Here is a 20,971-nt window from a genome sequence, read left to right on the forward strand (position 1 = left end):
GCGAGGGTGCGGAACATTGCTCAGGTTCTGGGGACACGTCTGTGTGCAGTGGAGCGCTGGTGAGTGTCTAACAACCAGCTTTCGGGAGGCGAAGCCCCGACTGTAGCGCGTGCCGATTACCATGGTGTCAACGCTCCCATCATGCTGATTCCAAGCTACCCACTGAACGTGGAATTGGGAAGGGGGCGTGCATAGCGCCTCGGGGGACGGGACCATATCCTACTTCTGCAGTGTGGACGCAGTGGCATACGGGAGCACAGGTAGCAGCCAAATGGAGTCAAGTAATGGTGAAGGGATGCATTGTGAGTACTTACTACCATTGTTTTTATGATAATTTCTTTAATTGTAAAGTTGTGCATTTCCATTTTTCATAATGGCTGTTTCTAACAACTAACCTGCAAAATTCCTGGAAACTGAAGTCTGCACTTGTGAGCTGGTACACGCCGGCCCCACACACCTATATCTGTGTGTCTTATAAAGGATGCCTTTCACGGGCCAAGGCGGCATCCCCTGCCTGCCTTTTTCTTCCAGGAAGACACGTGAACTGGATCAGAATGGTGGGGGCCGAATGTCAGGGAGGGGCTGGCGGCAGCAGAAAACTTTTGTGTCTTAGTCCTGACCCCTGACCCCACGCCTCCCACCAACCTTGGGCTCCTGCGATCTCCCTTCCCCCACTGCCAAGAGATAGGGTGTCTCGAGGGCAGACCCCTCCTGGATTTGCTCCCTGGAGGCACTTGGCACGTAGTACAGGCTCAGCAGAGTGTTTGTTGAATGAATGAGTGAGATGGTGCCGCAGTCGGTGTTGCTGGGTGTCGGGAAGGTCTCATCAGGCCTTTGGAGGACTGAGCATGTCATCTGGGCACTAAATCTCACCAGCTCCTTCCTGGATGGTTGGTACCACCTTTTCACTGGACTCTCTCCTCTTATTCCTGGAACCAATGGCCACCCCTCCCTTGACCCGCTGCCGCATCGCCCTAAAACACGGCGTGGAACACATCAATGCTGCTCGCCCTCTACCTTCTGAAAAAAGCCCTCCGTGGCTGTCCACAGCTGTCAGGGTACCTCCCGTATTTCTGAGCACGGGCGTTACAGCCAGTCAAGCTCTGCAGCCAAGTCCAGTACGTCATTCTGTAAGGACCGTGGGCGACTTCACGTCGTCCTGCTTTTGCCTGAAGCGGTCCCCTCCCTGAAACGTCCCCGGGTCTCATCCTTCTCCGCCAAAAGCCTTTGGAGATTCAGCTCGGAGGCCTCCTACCTCATCCCCGCTGGTCAGGGTGAATCACTGTCACACCTGCCACGTGCTGGTCCTTGTTAAAGGTTTCTTGTCCCTGCAGCCGCCGTGTGTCCTGTCCTAGCTCCGTACGGTTGGGGACTGTATTTTCTGTGCGCGTGCTTGTGGAGGGGATGAACAGTTTGGCTTAAACGGGGGTGAAGAGGAGCCTGTGATTCCCCAGGGTGAGAGACACAGCACCTGCCTGTAGGATCTCGCTAGGAAATGCTGTGTGACCTTTGGTGGGTTAACCTCTCTGTGTCTTTGTGTGCTCGTCTATAAAACAGAGATAATGCCAGCGTTGTTGGGAGGATTTTATTAACTGCAGGTATCAGATGAGGAGGAGAAAGCCTCATCACATGTTCGTTGTGCTTCATCAGCATTTGTTGTTTTTATTCATATCAATTTCTGTACAGCTCCCAGGCTGAGGCTTCAGCACAGAGCAGGCTCAGTGTGTCCAGCCCTCAGTGCTCCGGAAGTAGGGGTCCCTCAGGGATTTGAACTGATGGCTCTGGCTAACCATAGATCCGGTCAGGTTTTCCTCAGAGCTATGCTGTGGTTTGGGAGGTTCACGACCAAGCACTGGGCACGAAGCCCGTTGTCAGCATGACCAATGGCGTGTCTGGAAAGCAAAGGTGAACCTCATCCCGAGCTCCGGAATCACTGGAGACGGCGGAGTCTGGCTTCTGGTTCTTCTCCCGCGTCCACAGGCATCCCCTGCTGCCAGTGGCAAGGGTCCTGGACGTGTTTTGTGAAACAGGGACCCCCGGAAGCCATGCCCCTCACGCTGTCGTCCGGCCACCAAGAGTATCTGGTGTCCCTGGGAGCTACCTAGAAATGCAGGGTCTCAGGCCGGCCCCAGACCCACGGAGTGGGGATCTGCATTTTCCCAATATCCCCAGGCGGTTCGTGTGTGCATTTCAGTTTGAACAGTGTTGGTCGAGAGCAGAGGTGGGCACGCTATGGCCTGCAGGCCAAATCTGGCCCCCACCTGTGTTTGTAAACAGTTTTGTTGGCATGTAGCCATGCTCACTTGTTTACACTTTGGCTGTTTCCAAGCTACAAACGGCAGAGTCAGTTGTTGCAAAAGAGACCGATGGGCCGATGGCCCTGAAGCGTTTACCATCTGTGGCTCCTACAGAAAGTTGGCCGGCTCCTTGTCTTATGCTCTGGTCGTCAAACCGGGCTGCCCATTGCAATAAGCTGGGAACTTAAACACGCTGATGCCGGGCTCTCACCCTGAGATTCTGATGCGACTGGTGTGGGTGGGTCCTGGGCGTCGGGACTTCCCAGAGCTTCTCAGGTGATCTGTGTGTGCCGTTGTGAGAACAGTGGCTTTAAATTGCTCACGAAACCCAGCGAGTGCCGTCCTGCGATCCGCCATGGGCCTGAGATCAGAAGCGGAGCCCTAGTACGTGTGAATTGTCCCTGAGTTAGCCGTCGCTGTATCTGCTGTCCTCTGACGTCGAAGGCTTTCGGGGACAGAGGTGGCTGGCCGGGGCCCGGCGGTGGGGCCTCCGCCTCGCGCCGTCCATCTCCCAGAGTGAGTGGAGCATCCCGACGACAGCCGCTCACCTCCTGTGCCCACCAGGCAGCCAGGCAGGTGGTCACCATGTGCCTGACGGTCCCTCCCAGTGGAAACCACGGTTAAGACCAGGGCTGACCTGGGGTTTCTCCCTTTCATCCTTTTCCACTCGCATCACTCAGCTCGGGGCGCACGGACACCTCTCCAGAGGGAGGTGGAGTTCAGGCCCCAGGAAACCGGGAGCCCGTCCATGGGGTTCTGTGCCACGGCTCCAGGGTGGCTCTGAAGTCGCCGCACCCACTTCTCCCAGAGGGTGGGGTGTGGGAGTCGCCTGCCCCTGCCCTGGAGTGTCAGGGAGAAGGTCACGGGGGTCTGACACTGGGATCGCGCACCTGGGTGGGATGCGACGGGAATAACGACCAGGTTCTAGTGCTGACTGGGACTTTGGACCCTCCTCACGGGACTGAGTGGGGGCAGGCGGGGGCGGGGGTGGAGATGGCAGGGGGGAGAGAGGCCTGGGTGTAACCAGGGTCAACTCAGGCTCTGGGTTTGAATCCTGGCGTTGCCGTTTCCCAGCTTTGGCAGTGCCTCAGTTTCCTCTTCTGTAAAATGGGAGAATGATGGGGGTTGGTAAAGGAGATGAGGGAGTACATAAAACATGTGCCCGGCACATGGCACTTGGAGCTTTTTTATTATTAATGCTGTGAAGTGGATGATTATTCAGGGAGGGGGTCGTCACGGGCTGGCCCAGGCCCAGGTCAGGGCTCTAGGAGTCTTGCAAGGGGGGCAGGGTAGACTAGGCAGAAAGGGGCAGGGATGCCCATAGCACCCCCATCGAGGCCCAAGATGCTGACCAGGGTGTGGAGTTGGGTGAGACTCTCAGCGGGGCTTTGGGGACGACAAGATCACGCCCGCTCCCCACTCTGAGACCCCCTTTTCCCTCACTCTGAGGCAGTGCAGCTTTGCCAGTCTGAACCTCAGTTTCTTCCTCTGCAGAATGGGAGCAGTGATCACTGCCCTTTTCCGCCTGAGGCAGGCTAAGGGCAGTAAGTGGAATAGTATTGATATTTGCAAGGCGCTCGGCGTGCTGCGGGGAAGGAGCAGCCCCCCTGGACGAACCCCAGGTCACTGTTACTGCTGGTTTTTTCATCTTTGCCTTTATCCTCAGGACTGCAGAGGGGCTGGGAGCTGGTCAATAGACTGTGCGCAGCGCAGTGTCGGGCGGGTCGGAAGCTCTTGGGAAATGCTGGCATCTTCCGCAGTGGGGCTCTGTGAGGATCTGGAGGGGGACGGCGGCAGCAAGGCCCTGGGCAGCAGGGCGCAGGTGCAGACTCGCTGGGCAGCAGCCCCGGTCAGCCGTGCTGGCCGTGCCGGGCGCAGACAGTGGCCTGCTTGGCGGCCCAAGGATGAGATTCCAGGGGGCCTGGAGACGCCACCAGCCTGGACCCAGGGGACGAGAACAGCTGCTCCAGGAGGGAAGCCTGGAGTCGGCTGCTGGGAGGGACAGCAGGTAAAGCTTTGGAGTGCGGCTGCAGCCCAGCTGGGCGTTGTGGGCGCCAACGGTGGCCTTAGGAGACGGCACGCTCCCTGCCGTTGGAAAGCCCCGGCCCTGCCCTTTCTGGCCCTGGGCGTCAGGTTCCTGGGCGTGCAGAAGCCGGGCATGTCTCCCTGGTGGCCCCGGCAGCCATGCCGAGCAGCCCCCAGGGAGGGGGATCCCTCCTCAGCCGGCCGTGCCATCTCCCCCTGCTCTGGGTCCTGGTCCCCGGTCCCCCTCGTCTACTCTGCCGCAGCTCCCATCTGCGGGGCCAGCTCCGGCAGAGGCTCCACGTGTCAGGGGTGCGAGGCGGCCACAGCTCCCCGGCGGTTGGAGGTTTAGCGTTTCAGGGTTTGGGGGGGGGGACAGGCTAGTCCAAGGACCCTGGGCCACCCGTCGGGGGTTGACAGCAGTATAGCAGGGGGTAGAGGGAGGCTGTGCCCCCGCTGCAGCCCCTCCTCTTACGGAACAGACAGAAGGGGGCGGGGCCGAGCCGGGAGGTCCCGGGGCGGACACTGCGGCCGCCTCGGGAAGCCCACGGTTCCCGTGAACGTGCAGGCCCCCGCTGTGTGCCCCGGCGTCCCCAGAAGGCCTGTAGCCGGGCCCTGTGTTCAGCCGCATCGTGAGTCATAAATTAAAGCTACAGAGAGGGGCAGGGGGGGATTGGTGGTGGCGAGGTCACGGGCCGGGGCAGCCTGTGCCAGGGACGGGCTTGCGTTCCTGGCATGGAGGAAAGACGGGGAGGAAGGGAACCGGGAGCCCTCGCATACCACCCTTACCGGCCCCGTGGGCTTCGGTTTCTTTCTCCTTGGTTGGAGAGTTGATGTGACCACGCCCCTCAGTGCACACTGAAAGGCCTTGCGGCGTGTTTGTTTTCATTTCACTTGGCTCATCTTTTCCAAGGGATGGAAAGGTGGTCTGGTTTGGCAGCCGCCCGCAAGCAGGACGTCGGGGTGGCCAAGAGAATCAGTGTGTGTCTTAAGAGAAATCAGGCTGGACAGAAAGGGTGGCGGTGTGCGGAGGAGCTCCCACGTCCCCCCTGTCTTGGTGAGGGCAGTGCCAGCAGCCTGCTGCCAGCACCTGTCCCGCCCACTTGGGAAGGAGGTGAAAGGAACAGGCCTGCGGGGTGGGGGAAGGATGGCTGCTTTTGCCGTGAGCCCCTTTGATCTCTCCTGTCCAGCGGGGCCTGCTCTTTTCCCCTCTGAGCGCTGACCGATGTGAGAGGAAGACCAGGCCCACGGCAGCAAAAGTGGACCCTCATCATAGCAGCAACCATCCTCACATGGGCCCCCGGGGACCTGGGGACAACATTTCCCTCTGCCCATTTTACAGATGTGGAGACTGAGGCTTAGAGAGATGGCCTGAGCTTTGTCAGGGGCAGGCAGGCTGGGGTGTCAGGGCCCCAGGTTTCCCCATGTTCACCATGCTCTTGCCTGAAGCTGACCAGGGCCCCCTCCCTCCTGCCTTGGGGGCTTCCGCCCCACGTAAATACTGGTGCCAGATGCCAGCTCTCATCAAGGGGTCTCTCATTTCAGCTTCCCCGCCCCTGGCTGAGGGGTCGGCACGATTTCAAGGGGAAGAATCAGAGCACAGAGAGGTCAAGACCCTCATCCAAGGTCACACAGTCACCAAGTGAAAGAGGCCAGGCGTCTGACACTAGCACTTTCTATACCTCACCCGTGACTCCTGCCTCCCCAGTTCCCCGGGGGTTTCTGTCCAGCTCACACTACAGGGGGGACTCTAGGTTCCCAGCGGCCAGGTCTCCGCTCTTCTCCCAGCTCGCTGGGCCCAGGTGCAGAGGCTCACCTACCTCACTGTTTTCCTCTCCCTCACCCCCACCCCTGCCCTCCCCTGGGGCCCCGCAGCAGCAGCAGCAGCAGCAGCAGCAGCAGCAGCAGCAGATGCCCCGCAGCGGCCAGGAGGAGAAAGAGGACAAGGACAAGGAGAAGGAGGCCGAGAAGGAGGAGGAGAAGCCGGACGTGGAGGATGGCAAGGAAGAGCTGATCAAGTAAGGCCGGCGGCCGCCCGGCAGGGGCCTGGCCGCGACCCCCGGGTGGGGGGGTGGCAGGGCCGTGGTCTGCGCTCAGCCTGAACGGGGCCTTGGACGGCCCCCTGTACGGGTGTGCAAGGAGGTGGCATCTACAGATCTCCTGCCTCGAAGGGAGGCACTTTCTGCTCCGCCTGTGCCCGACGGCCCCCCTTCCGGAAGCCCGCTCTTCTCTCCTCCCGCCTGCCCGCCCTTTCTTTCTCGAAGCCTCTGGAGACCTCAGAGACTGAGAGCTCATTTGAGCTCCACTCCTGAGCGAATAAATCCAGGCAGTGACTCTGGAACTCTTTGCCTCCTCTCCTCCTCCTCCTCCCCCTCCTCGGCCGAGTCTCCTGAGATGCTGGGGGCGGGAGGTGGGGGTCAGAGGATGCAGGCAGGCGGCAGCCCTCACCTTTTCAATGATCGCTGTCAGTGTGAGTTCTTGCAGATCAAGGCACAGCCTCGCCTCGGGGTGGTGGGGCCCCCCACCGGCAGCCTCCCGTGCCTGCCAGGGGCGGGAGCACAGCCAGCTGGAGATTCACTCCGAGGAAGGGGGGGGGCGTGGGCACGGCTTAGCGCCAGGTACCTGGAGTGGGCTCAGGAATGTGGCTTCTGAGAGCATCTGGCTTTGTTACCCCTCGCTCCTGCGAGGCCCTTCAGGAAGATGAATGGAAGGCGGAGGTGATAAATCTGAGGAGCCCTGCAGTAAAGTCTCCTGAGTCGGCTTCTGAGAAAGTCCCAGCCCCAGTTATTGAGGTCACATGCTCCCCACACGCCTGGCTCGGCCCGCATAAGACCGGCAGGAAACTTTCCTCTTGCGTTTTCTGCAGGCCACAGTGGTCCATGATAATACGGAAGGCAAAGTCAGTGCCGTTTATAGGGCCCCTTGGGGGACGTCTCTCTTTGGGGAGTAAAGTGGCCTGAAGGTTTTACCAGCCTGCGCCCCCATGCCGTTAATCCAGTAATCTTGCAGGCAGAGCAGAGAGCATCTCTGTTGGGTGTATAAAATGGTCTTGCAGATAGCCACTAGCCCACACCCCTACTTGGTGAATAAAATAGCCAGTCGGTTAACTCCCAGCCCACGTCCCTGTTAGGAGAATAAAGCAGACAACAGCTACCAGTTCACACCTCCCTTTTCATAAATAAGATGGCATTGCAGACGGCTACCAGGCGTACTCCCTCGTCTGGTGAATAAAGGAGCCTTGCAGATTGCTACCAGCCAGCCCTCACCCCAAGCTTTTTCCCTCTTTCCTACCCTCTGATTAGTAGAAAATCGCTGGCAGCCAGCACTCAATCTTGCTAAGGAAAAGCAGGTCTCTTGAAACTGCCACCTAGGTTCCCGGCTCCGGTGAAACCATCCCTGTCTCCCCTCCCTGGCCTTTAGGGAGAAGACGGATGACACCTCTGGGGAAGACAACGATGAGAAGGAGGCAGTGGCCTCCAAAGGCCGCAAAACCGCCAACAGCCAGGGAAGACGCAAAGGCCGCATCACCCGCTCAATGGCCAATGAGGCCAACAGTGAGGAGGCCATCACCCCGCAACAGAGCGCCGAGCTGGGTGAGTCTCGGGCTGGGGAAGGGGCGCCGCAAGCACAGCAGGCTCAGAATCCCAGCATTAGCTGCACACTCGCTGTGTGACCTGAGGCGAGTTCCTTAACCTCTCTGTGCCTCAGCGGCCTCATCGGCACTGCGGTTGCCCGTAATGCCTGTCCCCGTGGGGTGAGCGTTTTAGTGACTTTGTGTGTAGGAAGGGCCTAGAACAGTGCCTGGGACGTGGGAAAGGCTCACTGGCTGTCAGCCGTGATTATTCCAGGGCTGGAGAGTTCACATAAAATTCCAGGTCACCAATTGGGTTTTGTTTTTCACTCAGAAGATCTGGCCTTGGGACTTCCCTGGTGGTCCAGTGGTTAGGACTCTGCTCTTTCAGTGCCAAGGGCCTGGGTTCAATCCCTGGTCAGGGAACTAAGATCCCGCAAGCCACCGAAAAACCACCCCTTTTTGCGGGATCTTAGTTCCCCGACCAGGGATCGAACCCACGCCCCCTGTAGTGGAAGTGTGGAGTCTTAACCACTGGACAGCCAGGGAAGTCCCTGTACCTTCATTTCTGTGGGCCTCAGTTTCTCCTTCTGCTCAGTGGGTGCCCAACCCCCAGGTGCTCTGAGCCTCACGCCCTACCCCAAGGGGGGAAACAAGAGAAGAATTGAGTAGCAGTTCCCAAGTTCGGCCACAGGGGGGCAGCCGGTGTGTGCTTGCTGCCTGTAGCGTTTTGGCCGTTTGGGGCCTGCCCTCCGGCGTTTGTGGGAGCCCCGACCCGTGGCCTGAGTGTTCAGGCTGAGGCCCCAGCCACCTGGATGTCTTCCCAGGGTGGGAGTTGATGGAGGTGATGTTCCCTGTCTCGCAGACGCCCGCCTCGTCCACACCCAGGGTTTGTGCCAGGCACCTCTTCCTTCTTCCCGTGGGAGGTCGTTGGTACCCGTTTCGTACACGGGCTGTTTGAACCTTAGAGAAGGGCTGTTGCCTCTGTAAAGTCCCAGTCAGTTGGGGTTCAAAGCCAGCCCGCTGGCCACAAACCCCGTGCAGCTCCTGTGGGCTGGTGCCGGAGTGCCTGGAGACCCAGGGCAGGAGGGTTCCCTTCAGGAGTGCACTGGCGCACCTGACTTCTGGGGAGGCTCTTCTGGACCCCAGGCTGACGTTGGGGCCGGATGGCGGAGTGGAAGACAACCCCAGGCCCTCTGATGGGCACCTCCCACCCCAGGCTCCACTTCCACAGCCTGCCTCTGGGGGTGCCGTGGGAGGAATGGGGAAAGCTGGCAGCAGGGAGCCGGGAAGCTGCCCGAACGTTCCTCTGATGGTCAGCGGCCTTTACCAAGTGCGTACTCTGTGCCTAGCGCGGTTCCAGGCACTGAGTCCGCGCAGCTGACGTCCCTCTCGCTCGCCCCCCTGCCGACGTCTTAAGCGACTTTCAGGGAAGAGCGAGGGCTCACGTGTAGGGGAACTTGGAGGAGAGGCTCAGGAACAGCCATAGCAGACACCCGGCTAACTCCCCCGACTCCAAGGCAGCTGCGCTCCTTCTCAGTAACACGAGCAGCCCCATCCTTGTACCGCGTGAGTCAGGGGAGCATATAATAATCACCCTGTAGAGCAGGGCCCTCCCGCAGGGGACAGGTGGCCATGTCTGGAACCATTTTTGATTGTCCCAGTTGGAGTGGGGGATCCTGGCACCTAGTGGGTAGAGGCCAGGGATGCTGCTCCACACCCCGCAATGCCCAGGGCAGCCCCCACGACCGAGGATCATCCGGCCCCAGTGGGTCCACGCTCAGAGGAGGTCCCTGCCCATCTGAAGCTCACGTCCCTTCTCATCTCCCCCCCGCCTTCACGTGGTCACCATGCTCCCAGCCGAGTGCATACAGAGGCAGCTCAGGGTCCAGGCCCTGGATCGCCTCAGCGTTCCCCTCTGTAAAACAGGTGCCTGCACACCCTCCACCCAGCAGGCGCCCCGAGTAGCCAGAGGCGGAGAAAGCGCCCCGCTCCAGGCTGCTGCCAACACGCTGTGTCTTCCTTTCCAGCTTCCATGGAGATGAACGAGAGCTCTCGCTGGACCGAAGAAGAGATGGAAACAGCCAAGAAAGGTGAGGGATTTCTGGCTGCTCTAATGGCCCTTGATGGGCATCCAGGTCCTGCAGCTCGCGTGGTGGGGAGGAGGTTGACCTGTGCCCTTAAACGGGGCTGTGGTGTGGTCTGCAGGGGGCACGTTCCGCTTCTGGGTGTTCTCAGATGGGCCACGTCTCCTCGGAGCCTCGGTTTTGTCCTCCAGAAAATGGGTCTGTGTGGCCATGTTGTCGGTGTACGGCTTCCGTGGCCACTGGGGCCAGCACGTCGTGGCCTTGCAGACGGAGTGGCGGCAGAGTACCTGGGTGCCTTGGGAGGTGCAGAGCCTGCCGGTGGCCACCGCGGCGGGGCCACGGGGTCAAGCTGTTCCCCTCCGCTGCGCTGTCTCCCTGCGCTGTGGTGCCGACCCCACGTTCTCTGTAGAAGCCACCCGCACGTTTGTTGTTCATTGGAGCCAGGATGGCTGGGCCCTTGACTTCCTGGCTCAGTGACCAATCTCTGGGCCTCAGTTTCCCCATCTGTGAAAAGAGAGGGGCATCCGGGTTGGCCAAGAGAAGCCAGAGACAACAGGCACTGAGGGTCCCAAGGCCGGCCCGGCACTTTCGGGGCTACGTCGGCGTCGATCCCCCGGCCCCCATCTCTGGGAGATGCTCCGGCTGTCCCTCCCTCTCCTGTGCCCAGTGCAGGGGCCGTCAGACTAGCTCAGCGCCGGCAGGAAGGTCAAGGCTGAGGTGGCGTCTGAGCCCCATTTTCCCTGCTTTCTCTCATTCACCTTGACCCCGGCCCTGAGAGGTGAGTCTTGTTTCCGGCCGTTCTGTGGACGAGGGAGTGAGAGGCAGAGGCCGAGGATGGCCCGGTCCTGGGGCTGGTGACCTGGGCCTCCCGGCTCTTGTCCCCAAGGTCCTGCTGAGGCCCCACTGCTGACGTGCAGCTTCTTTGTGCCCAGAGCTCCAGGTCATGACTCAGGGAGGGAGCAAATGGCCTTTCCAATGAAGGACCCAGGTGCACAGGGACAGTTGTGTGCGAGGACAGCTGGGCCCGGAGGCTGAGACCTTGGACCATGGGCTGCCTGCCCTGCCCACCCCCTCCCCTCCCCCTGCCCCGGGAAAGGGTGCCTAGGGGCCTGAGCGTCTGGCCCTGGTGTTTCAGAAACTGACCAGGAGCAGCCCCAGACCTGAGCAGGCCCCCTGCCTGGGAGTGGGCCCCTCCCCTCAGGGCTCCTGTCCTCCGGGCACGCTGTCCCTCGGAGGCTCCAGACCTCCTTCCTCCAAGCTCCCCGCCCTCTGGTGAGGCCGGCCTGGAGGAAGGGCCGGGCTGGACCCTCAGCATCATTCAGAAGAGGAGAAGCTTCCTCTCGCAGGTGAGGTCCTATACTCAGTGTCTCCGAGGAGCACTAACGGGGGCTGTGGGCACAGCCTCTGGCTGCCGGGGGTCCGTGGGTGCTGTCAGCCCCCCAAGGGGGCCACGTTTCCTTTTTCTTCCTTCTTCTGTGTCTACTTTGTGGTTTTCGGTGTGGATTCACCATGGGGTGCAAAAGAGGCTTTATTTGAAAATGTGTGATGTTTTTCCCCCCTTTAATTTTGGTGAAGTACATAAAACGTAAAAACCTGCCATTTTAATTATTTTAAAGTGTACAGTTCAGTGGCATTAAGTACATTCACAGCATTGTGCAGCCATCACCACTCTCTAGCCCCAGAACTTTCTGTCACCCCAAACGGAGACCTCGTACCCATTAGCAGTCATTCCCCATTCTCCCCAAACCCTGCCAACCTCTGGTGCCCACTAGTCCGCTTTCTGTCTCTATGGATTTGCCCGTTTAGGACTTCGGCGTGAATTGAATCATACAACTTTATGCCCCTTTGTGTCTGGCCTCTCTCAGCATCGTGTTGTTGAGGTCCATCCATGTCGTAGCCTGCGTCAGCACCTCATTCCTTCTTATGGCTGAGTTGTATTCCTCCGTGTGGACAGAGGAGTTCTGTTTATCCGTTCATCCATTGCTTGATGGACACTTGGGTTGTTTCCACCTCTTGGCTATTGTGAATAATGCTGTTGTGGACATTTGTGTAGAATTGCATGTTTTTTTTAACCACACGTGAGACCCTGGGATCTCAGCCACCGGCAGTGATATTGCGCGGGGACCCACCCACCAGGGCCGTGAGGGGCTCCACGTGCATGTCCCAGGGCTGCCAGCCTGTGCTGTGTCTTCTGTCGTCATGACAGCCCCATCCCCAGCTCCTTCCCAGTTGCCCGGGAACCGGGGAGTCGGCTGAGTCAGAGGCTGCTCTCTCTCTTCCTTTGGGAGACGGCTGGGGATGACTCACCGGCTGAGACGGGAGTGCGCCTCACTGTCTCAAGGTTGTGGCGGCAGCGAGCTCATCCTGGGTCCTGCCCGCGGAGACGGCAGCGTGCAAGTCCCCCCGGGGACCGTGCACGCCGAGGCCCTGCTCAGTGACATTTGTGATAATGTGATGAGTGCCAGGGTGCTTGTCCGCCGTGAATTATAGCAATCTGGACAATTACCGCTCAGGGTGGCTGCTAATGGCTGCATGTTCCAGGCGGCGGGAGGGGGGTCGGGGCCGGGAGGCAGGTGCTGGCAGCCCCCAGGACTCCTCCTCCACAGTGGGCGGGGGTGGAGGGACTAGGAATGTTCCAGTGCCCCCGGCCCTCAGAAACCCGGGAAGGTACCCAAAACCCAGCTGTGCCCGAGACAGATGGTACCCACCCCTCCTCCTACCCATTTACGTCGACCCAGTGCCTCACCCTGGGCAGGGCAGGGGTACCCAGAGATGAGCCAGTCCTGGTCCCTCCCTCGGGGAGCCCAGGAAGTGAGCAGCCAGGTGTCCCCAGGGCCTTGGGACCACTGAGCCTGCCCCAGGCATCCCAGGAGACTTCCAGGAGCCAGGCCTAGAAGGATGAGCTGCAGAGGGTCCCCCATCCCCAGAGAGAAACTGGACCTCAGCCTCTGGACCTTTGAGCTCTGTGACCTCAGGCAAGCTAGTCAACCTCTCTGTGCCTCAGTTTCCTCATCTGTACAATGGGAATTAGAGTATCACCCACTGTATGAGTTTCCTGGGGCTGCCATAACAAAGTACAAACTTAGTAGCTTAAAAACAACGGAAATGTATTCTCTCCCAGTTCTGGAGACCGTGAGTCCGAAATCAAGGTGTCGGCAGGGCTGGGTTCCCTCTGAGGGCTCCGGGGGAGGGTCCTGCCTCTCCTCCTCCAACCTCTGCTGTTGCTGGCAATCCTCGGCGCTCCTTGGCTTCTAGACATTCCAATCCCTGCCTGCATCGTACATGGCTGTCTTCCCTCTGCGTGTCTCTGTCCAAATTTTCCTCTTCTTATAAGGACCCACCCTAATCTAGCATGACCTCATCTTAACTCGATCACGTCTATAAAGACTTTTTTTCCCAAATAAGGTCACGTTCGCAGGTTACAGGTGGGTGGACATGAAATTTGGCGGTGGGTGGGGAGCACTGTTGAATCCAGGACAGCCACCTTCGTGGGGTTTTGGTGAAAGAAAACAGAAGCGCTTACAGGGGTGGTGACTTAGACACACTGAGTTCCCTGTCACTGTTTGTAATGATAACCGGCTCCTCAGCCTTGTGACCCCGGCCCATCCCTGTCTTGGCCTCATTTTCCCTCGTCCTCCAAAATGAGGCTGGATGCCATCACCGAGGGGCATTATAAGAGTGGCATGAGCCATATTCGTGCTGTCCTTGGCATACGGTACGTGCTCAGAAGTGGCAGGCCTGCAGTTCAGCACACAGACTCTGGAGCCTTTCTTCCTGGGTTTGAGTCCGAGCTCTGTCCCTTGTGGGTGTGTGACACGGAGCAGTGCCTACACTTCCCGGGGCCGCAGGGAAGGGGGTTGGAGGTGAGTGGCCTCCTGAGCAAGCGTAGAATGACATTTGGAGGTGGCTTCACAGCGCTGGGGAAGGGCCCCTGGGCTGACACCCAAAGCACGAAATAACATTAAGTAACACCATCAAGTACTTGTCGGTACGCCTGGGTACCAGGTACAGTTAAAGGCGTTTTGTATATCAAGTCACTTCATCCCACAAACCTTATGAGGCAGATGCCATTACTAGTGTCTTTATCCAGATGATGAAATTGAGACCGAGAGAGGTTGAGTGAGCTGCCCAAGGCCACACAGCTGTTAATTGCTGGAGCTGGGATTTGAACTCACGCACTCCAGTTACAGAATGGGAATGGGGCTGGTGTGAGGTTTGGATGAATGAGTCCATGGACCTGGCTACTATTAATCAGATGACGAGAGAGGGAAGGGCCTCCCAGCAAAGGAATAGCATGTGCAAAGGCCCTGTGGCCAGGGCAGCGTGGTCAAGTAAGAAGCTGTTAAAACCCAGAGAACGAGGGGGAGAGAGGCAAGGAATGGAGAGGCTGTCGGGAGGGCCACCCCTCACCCCCCAGCCTTACCAGCTGTGGGATAGAGCTTGGCTGTTACTCTGAGAGCGTGGGGAAGACCACTGCATGGGGAAGAGTGGAACAGGGGACAGGATGGCTGCAGGATTCCAGGTTGGCAGGTGGGCACCTGCTCCTTCCTTTGTGCTTGGAGTCAGGGCTGCCTGTCCTGGGGCTCATACAAAGTGAGGACTGAGCATGTGCAGGGCAGCCTCAGGGAGCTGGCTGCCTGCCCTCGGGCCCGGCGCCATGCTGGGCGGGCACTAGGCTGGGATGTGAGGCTCTAGTTCCCCTGGCCTGGCTTGCAGTCTCGACCCAGCTGTGTGGGGGGCCCAGGGCTCTGCTGGTAGCTCCTACTGGTCTCCAGCCCCCTTCTCTGGTGGACAGGGCGCCAGCTGTGGAGGGGGCAGGGGAGCCCCCAGGCACACCATTCCAGACCAGAAATAGGCACTGGCCCAGCTCCTGGCCACCAGCCCCTCCCTGGCCTCGAGTGGCCTGCCTGGTGGGGAGGCAGAAGGCGAGGTGTGCGGCCCCAGAGTAGGGTGCTGCAGGGACCAGGATCTGGTGGCCCCAAGCGAGGCCTCTCGGGCCGGATGGAGCCCAGGTGGACCCTGAACTCTCCCCCAGTAACTTCAGGCTGTCTCTGCCTGCAGGACTCGCCCCCTTTCATGGGGACCGAGGGAGAAACCACTGATCGCTTTGCACCTCCAAAATGCTTGCTGTGCACACTGGCTGGTTTAATTGGTTTTTACGGATGAAGAGTCTGAGGCTTGGGGAGGGGAGGCGTGAGTCCCCAGCCTTGGAACTTGGAAATGTGGGGCCTACCATCCACGTGTCTATCATCAAAGCCTCATGCCGTCCTCACTGCAGGGACCAAGGGAGAGCGATGGCCTCTGTGCTTGGACAGCCGTGCACCTGCCCACAGGCGCTCACGATGGGCGGCGTGGCGCTGTGGTTAACGCACAGGGCTGGCGGCTGATGCACCAGAGGTGCTGGGTCACTTCTGAGTACGGGCATCAGGGAGGGCCCAGCAGGAGACGGGGCCAGCGCCTGGAGGGGGGCTGAGGACGGTTGATGTACAGGAGCAGGGCGGCCTTAAAGATTTGTCAGAAGGGACCCTGCAGCATCCCAGGGCTGGCATCAGTGGGGAGCTGTCACCACCTCCGGCTGGAGAGAGACTGCTGAGCTTTGTCTTGGGTGCGCTCTCCCCCGATCTGGATGCTTCTGACGTGTGGGAGACAGGCCACTGTGATGGCTCAGAAGGAGGAGAGAGTCGGGGTTTCTGCATGAACTTGGGGGACAGCCAGACACCAGGGCAAGCTCCAGGCCACTCTCTTGTTCCTTGTCGGCACCCTGGAAGGTAAAGTCAAGCATCTCCCAGCCCACCTGCACTCCCAGGGGCAAAAGCCACACGTGGGCGTTCCAGTTGGTGCTTCCTCAGGGAAAGAGCCCCCTGGCAGGTCACACAGCAGTGATGATGTCTGTTACCACGTGGTGGCTGCTGGCTGGTTCCAGCATTTTGCACGAATGATATTACTTAATCCTCCCAAGGGACCCTCAAGGCGAGTTCTTCATATTTGCGAACGCGCACGTGTGCGTGCACACACACACACATGCACACACAAGCGCACATGCCTTCTGCTTCGCAGATGGGAAAACTGAGGCCCAAGGGGCAGTGAGCTGGGGCTTGCCCAGCAAATAACATAGATCTGCTTGGCCCTGGGGGCAAACCACTTGGCTGTGCTCTGTGGGAAAACTTGACATTGGACACAGAACACGGCATTTTTCCCAAAGTGGTAGGGTGTTGGGTTGCACACAGGTGATTTTTTTTTTCATCTTAATAGGTGATCATGTATTGGGAGATCATTGGCTTTGATCATGTATTGGGAGATCACATCGTCACTGTGATTTGCAGATGTAATAGCTGAAGCTGAGGCTTATGTAGGCACCGAGACTTATTTTGAAAAGAGTAGACGGACAGAAAAGTTAACTTGGACTTACTTGGAAGGTGAGTCCAAGTTCAGGTGTGAAGTTGTCTGGCCGAATCCCCTCGGGGACTGGCGGGAGTGTCAGAGGTTCAGATACACAGTAGGCTCCTGGCAAGGTCGCCAACCAAGGGCTGGGTCCAAGTCAAACCCACCCAGGGCTTGGAGTTTCCAAAATAAGGAAGTGGCATGACTCAGGACTGAGTCTGCTGGATTTTCCGCCCCCCCCCCTTTGATAGTGTTTTAGGCAGAAAATCTTGTTTTGCAAACTGGAGTTTCTCTTGGAAAGTGGCGTTTGGCGGGAGGGGTGTGGATATGTCCCTCTTGTAGGCGGCCTGTGCTTCTTCATGAAGGGAACAGAAAACTTCAGGACTGCACAGGGCTGGCTGGGGTAATGGGGAGCGAGTGTTTCCGGTGGGGTGGGGAGGGGGTGGCGGACGCTGGTTTCCAGAGGGAGCAGCTGTGACATTCCCAGGATGCAGATGGATGACAGTGTGGTGACTGCAGGTGCTAGAAAGACTCCTCCTGCCCCCAGGTTATCAGAACTCGCCCGTGGCGGGGTGGAGGTTGGCTACTGGTACAGGTTTGAAGACCCCAGGCTACAGCAGGGACCCTGAGCGGGTGGCAGCGTGCGGAGGGACATAACAGGGACGAGGCCTTTCTGGGGGCCAGTGTACGTGAGCTGAGGAGGGTGAGTCACTGCTCCCGTGAGAACAGTTTGTCCCAGGCCCCCAGACAGTGTATGGGAAGCTCCCCACTGAGGGTAGCCGGGACAGCCAGAGTGGGCTGGCCAAGCCTCCGTGTGCCACCACGCAGAGAAGCCCCTCTCGCTGGCACCTCTGCGGCTACCCCCTGCTCCTTCACCTCATTCTGCGCTCCAAGTCTGTGACTCAGACCTCCTGGCTTGACTTCCTGTCTTGGTCAATTTCACTTCCTAGTTCCCGCCTCTTGACACTTCAGAACGAAACTCCTTCCTTAGGAATTAGAAGTGAGGTCAGGGAATCCAGACCACAGGGGATGTTGGCAGAATCTGCCGTCTGGGGCACCGGCACAGAGTGCGTGTGGACGTGCCCCTGGTGTGAGAGCCGGGCACTCCCTGACGTCTCTTCTGGGGAGGGGAGGGTCCAGGACCCCCCGGGGGGATAAACTGCTCAGCTCCCTCCTCTCTTCGGAGCTCCTAATTGGGAGCCCCAGAGAGGCAGCAGAGATGCCTGGGGGGGGGGGATGCCCAGAGGGCTCCCAAAGCCAGGTACCCAGGGTGTCTGGAGCTTTGTTCATTTGCCTGATGCCTCCTGCACGCCTAGCAGTTGTGGGTGCAGAGACAAGGCTGTCCATGAGCACTGGAGCCAAGGAGCTAATTTCAGGGAGTGATAAGTGCTCTGGAGATAACAAAACCCCATGATGGCAGGGTGGCTGGGAGGACGACTGTGGAGAGAGTGGTCAGGGAAGGCTTCTCTTGAGGAGGTATCACTTGAAGCTGAGAACTGAAGGAAGACAGAAGGAGAGCTGTGAAAAAGCCATGCAGGCAGCAGGGACAGTGAGTGCAAATGTCCTGGGGCACATCCAAGGGCTGGGCAGAAAAGGTCCCAGTGGCTGGAGCGAGGGGAGAGGTAGGAAGCAGGCTGGACAGCGGGGCAGGACTGGCTCTGCAGGGCCTCATGCACCACGCTGAGGCCTTTGGATTTTATTCCAAGAGCTTTGGGTCATCACTGGAAGATTTGAAGCCGAGGAGTGACACGATTGGATTGGCATCCTTAAAAGCCGTCTTGGGCCTCCCTCGCACAGAACGGATCATGGGACTCAGGCAGGACGTCCCGCATCCCCGATGTGGTTGAGATCTGTTGCCGGCCCTGGAGGGTGTGCCCCAGGGCCCAGGGCGAGGGCTGGGGGCAAAGCAGGGGTATCGGGGTGCTTCAGAGACCCGTGGCCTGTCGTTCCTTGGGTTTCTTGGGCAGGATGGAAAGGCTGAGGGCTGAAGGGACAAGCAGGTCAGTGACCCCGGAGTTGGAGAAATCGGTCGTGACCTGGATCTTGCTCCAAAGTTCAACTCAGTTAACTTTCAACCTCCTGGGAGCTGCCTGGGGCGTCCACAGCAGGTGTTTGTATGGGGCGCGGGCTGACCCAGTCCGTCACGGGTACCTCAGAGAGGGAAGGAAGAGGCCGCCGCCGTCGTCCCAAGACCCTCAGGGAGCAGAGAGCCCTCTGACGGGCTCCAAACCCTTCCCCCCATCCTCAGGGGTGGGAGGTCTCGTGTGCACTTGGAAGAGTCCCCTCGCATCCTAAGCTTCCTCCTAGGGTGCCAGGCTACTGCCGCCTTCCAGCCCATCCAGACCTCCAGAGTCCCCCACGGAGGGCCTGGCCACCACGGCAGCATCAGGCCCGGAGGGGGGCAGGCCCCAGGTGGAACCAGCGCAGGGGACTGACGGCGGAAGAAGCTGTTTGCTCCCGCTGCCGGGGCGGAGAAGCTCTGTTTTTCTGAACCCTCATCTGTTCTTACCGCTGCTGACGCCGCCACCGCCACGGATGGGGAGAGAGGGAGGGGGAAGCCAGTGCCAAGTTGGCCCGCCCCTTCCGAACCTGGGCTTCTGCCACACTCCCCCGCCCCTCCCGCGAGCCTCCGTCTGGAGGTCACATTCAGCCCTGACGCGTCTCGCTGGGTCAGGCAGCAGGAAGATCGGACGAGCCCTGGCGCGTAGCGACGCTGCCGGGCGCTGCTGCCCGAGAGGCTCTGGGGTCTTTGGATTCTGCCCCGCGGGGGCGTCGGGGGTCCGGGGGCTGAGCGCCCGCGCTGGGCACATTGGTGCCCAGAGGAGCCGCTGACACTGTGCTCCCTGGGGACGCCTGGCACGGCCGACACCTTCCCGCCCGCCCGCCCGCATCGGCGAAGGGCACCTCGCACGCCCGCAGCTGCGGGGGGGGGGGGACGGCTCAGGGGTGGCAGCGCCGGAGGAGCCCTGGGCCACCACGGCGCGCAGCACGGAGCTGCTTCCCCGCCCTCCTCGGAGCCAGCCTCCGCCTGCCGCCCTCCCACCGCCCGGCCCCTCCCTCCTCCCTCCCTCGCGCCGTTGGACGAGAAGGATGTGAGGCCGAGCTGAGCCGCCAGCAGACGCCAGCCAGAAGGCTTGCGGAGCCGGCACCAGGGCCGCCCAGCCTCCCGCCTCCCAGCCCGCTGCTCCCAGCTCCGATCCCTGGAGCATCCTCCAAGCCGTATGTTTCCGGAAAACTTGGCGGAGGGGGAGACGCAGATGAGAGGATGTGAGTGAGTGGCTCCGGGGAGGGGACTGGGATGGGGGGGGACTTTGGGCCACGGTGACAGGGACCCCAGGGCGGCAGACTCAGGAGTGCTGTACCCGTGGGATCCCCCCCCCGACTTTCTACTGGTGCCCCTTCCCCTGCCTCTCTGGCTGTCGGGCTGGGGCTCTCCCGGAAGGAGGTCTGTGCTTGGGGCGGATCTTGGGGGTCTTGGTTGGCACATGCTCAGAGGTGCTCTCTCCAGGTAGAGGGGTGTCGGCGGGGGGGGGTGGGAGGGGGCTTTCAGCTGGGTCTGGTCCATGTGGTCTCCGAGGCATGGTGGGGTCTAAAGTGCATCTCCCTGTGCCTGGCACCCTCAGTCTGGGGTGCCAGGACCAGAACCAGAACCAGAAGGAAGCTCATGCCCATCCACCCCCACCCCAGGGACCCTAGCCAGCAGTGCTAGGGCATTCAGCCCAGCCCTTCACGCAGCAGTTAAAGAAACTGAGGCCCAGAGAGCAGAGGGGATGGCGGAGACCACACAGCATGTTCTTGGCAGGGCTTCTGGACAGCTCAGTCCAGCACTCCTTCGAGAGCAGCTTTCGGGAAGGGCCGGGTGACCCCTCCACCCAAGCTCCTGCTTCTGCCACCAGTGGAGTTAAGTAAGACCCCAACCCCCAAGCCAGCTCCAAGCTCCCTCCTTATTTATGTGTTGAGTCTGTAAATGTCAACCTCGCTGAGGTTCGTCCCCCCACCTCCGGGCCCTCGTCCCCCCCCCCATACCTACCCCTTAGCAGGCCCAGATGGGAGACCCGCCCTCTCCCTCCCGGGGTTCCGGCCCAACGTGTTTGCCTGGGCTCTCTTGGCCCTGGCTGGGGAAATATAAATAAACGCGTCCCCGTCGTCCTCCGCCAGGTCCTGTGGAAGTGGCAGCTGCTGCGGGCGCAGGCGGAGGGAAAGGTCAGGGGGCTGGGTTACACTTGATCCCGCGCCCCAGCCCTCCCCTCCGTGCCTGTCCTTGAGGAACCCTGAGGAGCTGCCCTGGGGCCGTGTGGCCCCGTGGCCTCCGCAGGGGAGCAGGTGGCCTGTCAGTCTAGCACCCCACTCCCCGGGCCCAGAGGCGGGAGAGCAGACAATCTGGGTCCCACGTCCACTCGGCCCCTTGGCGCACCCCGTAAGCTTGTGAGTTCCTCTGATCCCTGGAGCCTCGGTTTCCCCCATCCTGGGGATGGGAAAACAGCCGTGGCCTCCACAGCAAGGAGAAGAGGGAACCAGGTCTTTGCAGGGCTTTGCAAACTCCAGGTTGCTCGGCCGTGTGACCTGGTGGTTTGTTGATGTTGTTTTTGCTGCTGTTTTATTTCTGTGCGAGC

At 60.0% G+C, this 20,971-nt stretch overlaps 1 protein-coding gene across 33 annotated transcripts in view; it reads left to right on the forward strand.

Moving 5' to 3' along the window:
• NCOR2 (nuclear receptor corepressor 2) overlaps window positions 1-20,971 on the forward strand; it is a 224,689-nt gene that overhangs the window by 144,770 nt on the left and 58,948 nt on the right. For 20 of the 33 annotated variants that reach the window (XM_081251895.1, XM_081251926.1, XM_081251925.1 and 17 more), the window contains 3 exons: window positions 6,191-6,337; window positions 7,740-7,912; window positions 9,921-9,983. In XM_081251895.1, coding sequence (XP_081108021.1) covers window positions 6,191-6,337; window positions 7,740-7,912; window positions 9,921-9,983 — 383 coding nt within the window. The remainder of the gene's footprint in view (window positions 1-6,190; window positions 6,338-7,739; window positions 7,913-9,920; window positions 9,984-20,971) is intronic. The other 13 variants (XM_081251922.1, XM_081251913.1, XM_081251914.1 and 10 more) reach the window with 2 other exon arrangements.

This window comes from Mesoplodon bidens, assembly GCF_964165515.1.
Source record: "Mesoplodon bidens genome assembly, chromosome: 13".
NCBI classification, from domain to species: domain Eukaryota; kingdom Metazoa; phylum Chordata; class Mammalia; order Artiodactyla; family Ziphiidae; genus Mesoplodon; species Mesoplodon bidens.